The sequence below is a fragment of the Hydra vulgaris genome, chromosome 01 (genome assembly GCF_038396675.1).
Source record: "Hydra vulgaris chromosome 01, alternate assembly HydraT2T_AEP".
Lineage (NCBI taxonomy): Eukaryota > Metazoa > Cnidaria > Hydrozoa > Anthoathecata > Hydridae > Hydra > Hydra vulgaris.
Window position 1 is genome coordinate 3,977,501 of NC_088920.1, and position 11,043 is coordinate 3,988,543.

The 11,043-nt window shown below is 24.9% G+C and overlaps 1 protein-coding gene across 3 annotated transcripts in view; it reads right to left on the reverse strand.

Moving 5' to 3' along the window:
• LOC136075033 (NACHT, LRR and PYD domains-containing protein 6-like) overlaps positions 1-6,089 on the reverse strand; it is a 48,864-nt gene extending 42,775 nt beyond the window's left edge. The window contains exons 1-4 of one of the 3 annotated variants that reach the window (XM_065787253.1): positions 5,946-6,089; positions 1,714-1,827; positions 255-527; positions 141-168 (exon numbers count right to left, since the gene is read on the reverse strand). In XM_065787253.1, coding sequence (XP_065643325.1) covers positions 141-168; positions 255-527; position 1,714 — 302 coding nt within the window. In that variant the 5' untranslated portion in view covers positions 1,715-1,827; positions 5,946-6,089. Of the gene's footprint in view, positions 1-140; positions 169-254; positions 541-1,713; positions 1,828-5,945 lie in introns of those variants that run through there. The other 2 variants (XM_065787254.1, XM_065787255.1) reach the window with 2 other exon arrangements.
• Between the last annotated feature and the right edge of the window lie 4,954 nt (positions 6,090-11,043).

Sequence of the window (11,043 nt, forward strand, 5' to 3'; positions counted from 1 at the left end):
TATGTGATTACACAAAATGTGTTGTTTCCTTCAAAAATGCAAGGGTGTTCCAAACTTTTGGTCAAAGCTGTATATATATATATAATTAGTATCAAGTAACAAATAACATATATCACTAGATAAATAATAAAGATAACTACCTTATTTTTTCTTGACTTGATAAGTCATCTAAAATTTAAAAAATCATTTAAAACACAAAAGGATACGTAAAAAATAATTAAAAAAAACAATTATTTCTGTTTAGTTAATCTTACCTTCAATTTCAACTACAATATCTAAACGTTCAAAAGCCATTAACTCTTTTTTTAATCGCTCCCATGAAGGATTTCCATTTTTTTGCTTCCACTTTTTTAAAACCATATCAGCTTTCTCATAGCATTTTATACCATCAGAGCCAATGTTTTCAAGATCTGAATCACTTAAGCCAAGATGTCTTCCCCATCGCAACCAATCACTTCCAATTTTATAGCTTGTTTTACCATAGTATTTTGAAATCAATTCATCAGATGTCATTTTATTTTTTGACACTACATATAAAATCTAATTTTCAGAAAAAAAAAAAATTTAAATAAGCGAAATAAAATGGATAAAAAATAAACTATAAAAAACATAATAAAATTTTAATAATTTAAGAATATCATGTTTTTGCATAAGATAAATACTTATAAAATACAAATTTTTAACTGTATGTTGTTATTTCTAAACAAATCATCAAGTATCATTAACAAGTCATCAAATGTCAACAACCATTAACAACTTTCATCACCGCCATAAACAACCAAAAATATTTATTCTTATACTGTGCCAACAAATAAATAACAAGATGAAGACAAAGACAATGAATGAGCTTGTATGTTTATGTGACTTTTATAATGAGAGTTAGATAAATTAAAAAAGTACTACGGTTTTGTGAACATTTTTACTGGATTTTACAAAACATAATGTGGTTAAAAAAAAACGATTTCAGTTTTAATTTTGACATTTTCCAGTAAGTTAAAACGGGATTAAAACTATTTATTGAAAATTGAAAAGAATGAAGAAACCAAAAAATTAACACAAAAATTATATATTACTATTATATAAGTTACAAACAATTTTTATGCCTCTATCACAATATCAATTTCTATGTCTCTATCACAATATAAATGCTGAAGTTCACAATACACTGCAAATCATTAGGTCATGGGTAAAGTTATATTTAGAGAGCTCTAAAAATGTTTTAATTAAGGAAAAAAAAGTTCATTATGAAAAAGTTATTTTTGGTTAAATTATTGAGAACCTGGTGGTAGTCTTGTTGCCTCCTCCTATAAAAAAGAAACCCACGGGACTACCCTGTAGTATTTGTTTGATTTTAGTTAAGCATTTTTTATTCTTATTTTTTTAATACTTCTGATTCATTCACTGAGATTTTTAGAGTAAGCCATGACAAGTAAACACACATTTACTGAGAGTTTTGGTTTCTGTAAAACATTACTAATAAAATTATACTTAAAAAGTTATATTAGATTCATAACTTACATAAGCAGTATGTACATGTGTATATAAACAGAGGTTCAGTTGATAAACAGACATAGATAAGACAAATCTTTACTTTTAAAGTGTTCATTAAGATTACAATAGACCAACAAAAAGTGTTTTAGTGAAGTGTTTCATTAAAAACTTTTTGTTGCAAATAAAAGTATAATGACATTATTTTTAACTATTATTACTTACTTTTTTTAAGTATATATATCTGTCAACTTCTGAACTTTAAAAACTTTACACTTGCGGTAACTTTTATTTAAATGTTTTGCAGATTGTTTTAGCTTTTTGAGAAATATTGAAAAACTAAAAATTTTTAGAAAAATTAAAATTATAAAATAATTAAAGAAAATTATTTAATAAATTATAAACATTTATATTATAATTATTTGATTTTATGTAAATGTAAACAATTTAAGAATCAAATTTTTATAATATTTTCAATAAAAACTTTTGTTAAGTAATTAATATGTTACTTATGCTCAAGTATATAAGTATTTGAGCGTATATATATATATATATATGTGTGTGTGTGTGTGTGTGTGTGTGTGTGTGTGTGTGTGTGTGTGTGTGTGTGTGTGTGTGTGTGTGTGTTTGTCCAAGTGTGTCTGTGTGTGTGATTGTTATTTAAAAGTATTATTATTTTAACTGATTAAATACAAAGCATGGGAAAAGTTTGATATATTATTTGTTTACAGGAATTCAATTTTATATAAGCTAATATAAATTTAACTGGTTGATATTTGGAAAAATTAAAAATAATAACAGTAATATTAAGTCTTTTACTTTGATTTGACATTCAACATTCTCTACTCTACATTTAGGTTATCAAAGTTTATTTCTAAATAATTTTTTTTCCAGCTGTCATTTTGAATTTACAGTGACAGAGGGATGTGGCAACTTAGAGACCATGTCTGATATATCTAGCTCAAACACAGTTTTGCCATGTAAATTTATGTGAGTCTATGTTCTTTTTTAAATACTGAACTTTGAAAATGTACCAGCAAGTTCTAGTATCTCTGCTGCAAAGTGCTTCACATCACGTTTGCTTTGAATTTGTTCCAAAATAAAACTCCAGGCTGGATTTTTTCAAAATCTGGATCTTCCAAAGCTTCAAAGAGAACATCTTAATTAGTAAACTTTACTGTCAAATTTAAACTTTTTCTTTAAAACAGATATTTATCAATTTTGCCTTTTTCTTTTGATGTCAGGTTTTTTATAAATATTTTATTTATCAACCATTTCTTTTTTTAATTTGGAGATATACATAACTTGAAGTGAAATTGCTTGATTTTTTTCTTACAGCAACCCCTTCTAGTTTGTTTCGATGGTTGAGCTTTTAGGCAGGGTAGAAGTAATTCAAAAGACATAATGTCAGGGCATATCTGGTTTCTTAAAGAAGCAGGATTGCATGGAAAAGCTTGTCTAACAATTTCTGGCACATCATAGATTGTTGCTAGTTTTCCACCATTGCCTGTTTTTACCATTCAATCCATTATTTCATTGTTGTAATAAGTTCTAAATTGGCAAATAACCCTTTGTCTTGGGACTGCAGTTTGTAATATGTGCGTGGATGAAATATTACCATTGTAAACACTTTGCTGACTGGAATGCTAGTATATTGATATGGCTCAAATGGTTGTAAAGTAGAAGAATAGATAGATTTTCCGTACTTGAACGAGTATGTTTTACAAAATGTTTCATAAATTCTTTTTCATAAATTTCTTAAAAAAATACAAACTTTTCTCCTAATATTCAAAATTCAAAGCAAGTGTGTACTTTGGTGGTACACACTTGTTTCATTTGCTATCTCTAAAGTAAACCATAACAAATGTTTTACAAAAAGGCTATTATACATTTATTTAAGATTTAACCAGTTTCAAGCCTAATGTAGCTAGATACATGCTTTACAAATTTACATACTATACAACTGATGTATCTTGGAGGTAGATCAATTGTGCTAACTGATGTACCTTTAAGGTACCTTGGAAGTAAACCTCTCTCCCCTAAACATAAATTTAAAGATATTATAATGCTGATTTTAATACTATGCAATTAATGACACTAGAAGAATGTTGACTACGTGGAAGTCTTATTCAACAGTTTAAAATTCAACATTGCCATGATAAAATAAATTAGTTTACAAACAATAATCAAAATACATCAAAAGAAGGGTTGTATTTATGAGAACAAATTCAAATTAAAAAAAACCTTTGCAGTACTAATACTAATATATATATATATATATATATATATATATATATATATATATATATATATATATATATATATATATAAATATATATATATATATATATATATATATATATATATATATATATAAATTAGTATTAGTAACTTAAGTGACACACGAAAAAGTTTTACTGTCATTTTAATGTAAAGCATCTCATCTGTTGCAGGCAACAACGTTAAACGCCAAAGAATGAGAAAGATATAGTAACTTTGGGACTGCATTTTCATATTGCAGTTTCGTTAGATTATTAAGTTTAAATTTTGTTCAATGCATTTGTCCAAGCTATTTTTAAAAGAGTTTGTGCTTTGCTGCATGACAGCATCATCTGGTAGTGTATTCCAAATCGAAGCAACTCTATTAAAACTCTGTTAAAGAAATGATACCGTTGAGCACAGTTCTTTATGATTTTTCTGCGGTATTGTAAATGTTGGTCAGCTCGTGGAGAGACCATCATAGGTTGTTTATGCTGGACTACTTTATTTTTAAAATTCTCTAGTTTGTATTTTTGAATTAGTTCTACCCGTTGACGTCTCTTTTCTAGTGATGAGCATTTAATTGCTGAACAGCAAATAGAGTAATTAAGGTTATAAGGATTGTGCGGTATCTTTAAAGCACGTTTTTGAATTTTCTCTAAAATTTTAATAATTTTTCAAAATAAGGCGACCATATTGACACTGCATACTCTAAATGTGGTCGCACATTAACTATATAAAGTTTACTCCATATAGTAACATTTCTAGGTATTTAAGATCAGATGACAAAACTATTAAACTTCAAGCTTAATTCTGTGATGTGTGCTAAGGTTATTTGTATAATAATCAAATTTTAGTAAATTAGAACTCCCTAGAATATGCATTACTTTACCCTTGCTTTCGTTGAGTTGCATTTGAAACATTCTTGTCTATTCTGTAATCCAATTAATATCACTCTGCAGTCGTTCACAGTCTTTTTTGCTTTCAATTGTGGCAAGTATCTTTGTGACATCAGCGTACATTTTACAAGCGTTTTTTATCTTATCAGACAGATCATTAACGTATATAATAAACAAAGTAGGTCCTAAAACAGAACCCTGAGGAATACTACTAGTGACAGGAACCCAATCAGATATTGTTTCTCCTAAAACAACACGTTGTCGACGATTTGATATAGATATATATATATATATATATATATATATATATATATATATATATATATATATATATATATATATAAATTTAATATTATGTTAATACATTGAACAAACTTTATGTTTAATTATTTATATATTATATATATGTATATATATATATATATATATATATAAATATATATATATATATATATATATATATATATATATATATATATATATATATATATATATATATAATTGTATATATATATATATATTTATATATATATATATATATATATATATATATATATATATATATATGTATATATATATATATATATATATATATATATTTATATATATATATATATATATATATATATATATATATATATATATATATGTAATTGTATATATATATATATATATATATATATATATATATATATATATATATATATGTATATAAATATATATATATATATATATATATATATATATATATATATATATATATATATATATATATATATGTATATATACATATATATATATACATATATATATATACATATATATATATATATATATATATATATATATATATATATATATATATATATATATATATATATATATATATATTTATATATATACAATTTTTTATAATTTTGCTTTATTTTAGACCCAACATGATATACTTTTAAAGAATTTTTTTTTATAATTATAGAAACTTGTTATATGTTTAAAGGTTTTGGGGGACCCCTATAAATAATTTTAATCTAAAATTTTTTTAAACCAGTGTTTTTTTTATCATAAAGAGCACATTAAATTGTTGTTTTTGGGACGCCCTAGTGTGTGTCCTAAACACACGTGTGTGAGTGTGTATAATTTAGTGCATATACATGTGTTTTAACTAAACTGCACAATTTTACATAACAAATTTTAAATATTTATTAATGATTAATATTTAAAATTTCTTACGTTAAATTGTGCAATTAGTGCGCTTACTCATCATACTATGTTTACAATATTTGATGATATAATGCTTACTGGAAACAAACAATTATCTGTAACCAAATCTTTTAAAATTAAAAAACGAGCATAATTGCTAAAGTCGCCTTTCGTTAGATATCAAATGCAACAAATGATATCTCGAAGATGAATGAAAGTTTACAATACTTTATTTTAAATTTTAACTTGAGCAATACAACACACCCATTTATTGACTAACTATTGGTTGATACAAGTTTCCATACCGTCAAGTTCGATTACGTCTTAAGATCCGTCAAATACTTGTCAAAATAGTGTTAACTGACTTATTTCAGGTCGCGTCATAATTCTGACCGTTTTTCAAAAGCACTGAAATCGTTAATGAAGACTGTAATTAGTCTGTTACAAAAAAAAAAAAAAAATATTTCAACTTCGTTACTTTAAAAAGTTCAGTGTAAAATCTACGAAAACTTGCTTCGAAAATATTTTTGAATTTTTGATAAATTTTTTGTCTCCATAAACTCATTGACAATGACATTGTTTGGTATTTTCGATGACATTCAAATTTTGAAGCCTTTGTAAACCGTTTGAATTACAAAAAATATCGGAATATAGTATTGTTAAAATTGTATATTCATTCACGCGTATTTTGTAAAATGATTAATGATTTTTTTAGTTTGTGAATTTCTTTATACAATCTTATAATATAATTTCTACCGAATGTCCTATATCTCGCCAGTGAATCGTCACAATTCTTGTATATATCAATGCTGGGAGTATTTGAAATACTAAGTATTTAAAATACTTTTTAAAAACTTTCTTTGTATTTGTATTTTAAATACTTTTGTTTAAAATATTTAGTATTTGTACTTAAGATACTTTTGATTAGTATTTTTTATCTTGCACAAATTGAAATTTTGTATTTTGTACTAATTGAAAACACCTGTATATAAACACCGCTTAATACATTCACAACACCACACACAAACTTAACTAACTGTTATGGCCTAGTGTCACTCTGCCACTATTTATTTTGATTTATTTCTTATTTTATTTATCTAACTTGGTTTTATAAGGATAACAATCAAATTATTTGGTGAAAATCAACACTTTTAATTTAAAGATGGCTGCCGTGAATCGCGAAAACGAAATGACTGAAGAAAATAATCAAATTTTACCAGCCATTGCAGATGTTACGTTTTTCGAAATCGCATTGATAATTATCTTCAGAAACAATATTTTCTGAAATTCAAATTTTAACATTCTTCTTAACCTGAGTTGATTTTTTTATATTTAGTTTATGGATCTGAAATAGTTCCTGTACGTCATCTAAAAATGAATGCTTTAATGAACAATAGTTAGGCTAGGAATTAATGGTTTCAAAAGTTAATTTAGTATTTAACAGACGGATAAATAGGTTTATTTTATTTTAACACATTGGTCAAAACAGCAATTATTCAGTATTTACGTATTTATTGATTGTCAAGAACTTGAGACGATTTAAAAGAAGAAAAAGAATGTTTTATTGTATTAAAACTGAACTTTGATTCAGTTTTAATAAAATAAAACAGAATGTTTTATTTTATTAAAACTGAACGATAATTTAAACGGAGAAAAAGAATATTATTTTTTTTAAAAACTGAAGATATGGATGTTCAACAACTATAAATAACTGAGATTTGAACAAAATTATACCCGGATATAGTTTAGTCAATATAATTTTTAGTATACTTAAATACATTAAAAAATGACTTAACTGTAGCCTTGTTGGGAGTGAATCAGAATTAAAAAAAATTTAAAAAAACTCTGTTTTATATAAATATTAGAATTAATAATTATAAATTCGATATTAAGTCGCTGCGTGTATACTTTAATCCCGATCAGCACCTTGTTTAAGTTTCATACCGAAATATTTTACAAAGTTGCATGAAAGGAGTACTATAAAGTTTTTTTCAGTAAGTTAAAATTGATATTTAAGATATTTAACATACATATTTAATTAGATATTTTGTCTAAAAAGTTAAAACAAATTATTTCCAAATAATTTTCAATAATACTTATTTTTAGAATATGATACTAAAAACAGTCGATTGTTTTTTGTTTGTTTGAATCTTAGACTATTCAGCTATAGTTATAAAAATCTTATATTCATACAAATACAATAACATATTCGGTTTTATACTCAAAATAAAATATTCAATTTTAACGTAGTTAAACTACGTTAAAATTGAAAACTGCTTTACATACACAGACTCCTGTTTTGATTGGACAAAAATTTAATTTGCACTAAGTTCAAAAATGTGTTTCTCGCTAGCCTGATTTTAGGAGTTGTATATAAAATATAAGTAAAGCGCATATGATATGTTGGAAAAATATATTTTAAACTGAGAACTGTTTGAAACTAGTTTTTTGACCATTCAAAACAAGTATCTTTTTCAATATATTAAAGATCTCATATAATTCATTGATTATGCATTCTTCATCTTATTTAGTATATGACTGAACTAAACAACTTTTATTTTCGAGGTACAAATATAATACAATAGTTTTTATATTATTAACTTAGTAAAGTTGATTCAGATTTTAATTTAGTTGTTTATTTTAATGTTTTATTAGTTTTAATAAGACATTAATTTTGATGTGATGAAATAAAATAAATATTTAGTATTTATATATATAAAAAAAGTTTATTTGAAAACATTTATTTAATAAGAATTACAGCTTTAGTCAATAAAATTAACACTGTGCTTGTATAGAATATATATATATTAATAAACAGAATTAAGCTACCCATAGTAGCATATACAGGGGTGGATTACTTTTTTTTCTACAACAAAGTTCTCCCTTGAGTTTTTTGTAATTTGTAATAAGCTCATAAAAATAAATATAAAAATCAAAAAAGCTATTATACCCCAGTGAAAAATAAAACTGCGTCCCACATGGGTTCCATGTGGGTTCCGTGTGGGATTGATGGGATTTACGTGGGACGGATTTTCCCATGATGGGATTTACGTGGGACGAATTTTCCACATGTAAGCCATGTGGGTAATCCCACATGGGTTACATGTGGGAACCATATGGTATTTACACACATGGGAAATCCCACGTGGGTTTCTTGTGGGATTTTCATGGAAATTTATTTGAAGGCTGGAAACTAAAAAACCTTAAATTTTAAAATCGACATTGCATTGCGGCTAGGCTACATTTATATTGTGTAAATATATTTTATATTATTTTAGAGAACGGCAAACAAGTATGTAAGTACCACAAATAATGCTTATCTTTCTTTATAGAAATAAGATTAAGATTTGTGCAAATAGACATGTTAGAATAACACATTGAATATAGTTCAAGAGTATATTATCTGCAAGCAATTAACTGATGCAAGTTCAATGTTGTCAAAAACCAAGCATGCATGCATGGGACAATGCAGTGTTCCACAAAGAAATGCAGGTTTGAAAGTCAAAGAATTCCCAATTTTCTTTATAAAGAAAGAAAAAAATAGGGGGGAGACTTTTAACTTTAGATATAATAAGGTCCTTAAGACTTAAGGGACTTACAAAATATGTTAAGGAACAAAAACAGAGTATTTACTGAAACTTTTTAATTTTTAATCTGGAGCACCACAGTCTTATTAGAAATAAAGCCTCCGGGTCCAGTTTTCAAAGTAATATGATCTAAAGTGGTTTAAAATGCACATAGCTATACGTATAACTCCTGGTAGTTAACTATATGTATAAGTTATATATAAGTTGTATATAAGTAGGTACGTGACAATTGCGTTTTACGGAACCGAATTTTGTGCTAAAATTTTGTGCCACGATTTTCGCAGTCTCTTCAAAGTTAGCGTGCTTGAGGAAGGCTTTCTGAAATAACTTTTTAGTATTCGTTATCAACATAGAGTATTTTTAGAAAGAAGAATAGTTGAAGCTTATTATTAATTTGGTTTTAATTATACTCAATTGATAAATTACCGAGTTTATTGATGTCAAAGTTTTAGTTGTACTTCTGTGGTGAAATTAATGTCCAGGATATAGTCTATATTTTATCTATTCAATTTTTATTTTTACGTTATTCAATTATCTATGCACCTGCCAAATTTCGTTGAAAAATATTATGTAGCAGTCACTCTATTTCTTGCTGCACTTTTGTTACCTAATTTACATTTTCCCTGTTGTTAGCGCGGGAGACAGAGGGGTCCATTGATTATTTGTATATATATATTTTTTTTATATATAACATTCATATTAATAATATTATTAGCAATATTTAACTTATTTCATAAATTGATATTATAAACCTAGATACTTTATAGTGAAAATATGATTTAAAAATATGTAAATTTAAACAAAATTGTTTTATTAAAAGGATTTTTAGTAAATAATAAAATAAGACTTAAATTTTATATTTTATTTAGAAACAAAATGGAGAAAGAAAATAAAGGTTTCACATAGTATTTTGTATCATATTCATAATATAGTTTATATATGAATCAAATTAGTTATGAATCATATCTAATTTGAAGTTTGAACGTTGTCTTTATTTAACAAGGAAAGCCTTTAGATTATAATTTATAACTAATAAATAAGTTATTTTTATATAAATTTATTAAATTAATTTTAAATTATTATTTGGCCACTATCTAAACCTTTATGTATAACTTAAATATTTCTTTCGCTGTTTTAGATGCTCTAAGTTGTGAAATGGCGTCAGCCAACAACATCAGTTAGTTACTTTCTTTTTTCAATAGCTCGGTAGTTATTTTTATATATATATATATATATATAATATATATATATATATATATATATATATATATATATATATATATATATATAAATTAGTAAAAAACACTTATCTAACTTTTATCTTCGACTTGAAGTTTCATCATTGCTGGATCATCAGGAAGAGTACATTTACATATATATATATATATATATATATATATATATATATATATATATATATATATATATATACAAATGACTTACTATATGCAAATTTTTGTATTACTTTGTAAAAATAAAGTTAATTTAATTTGTTTAGATGAACTTGCTTTACAGAGGATCAGTCAGTTATATCCCTATTATATGAATTAATTTAGTATTTAGTCATTTACTATTAGTTATCAAATACAGTTCTTTATCAAATACAGTTC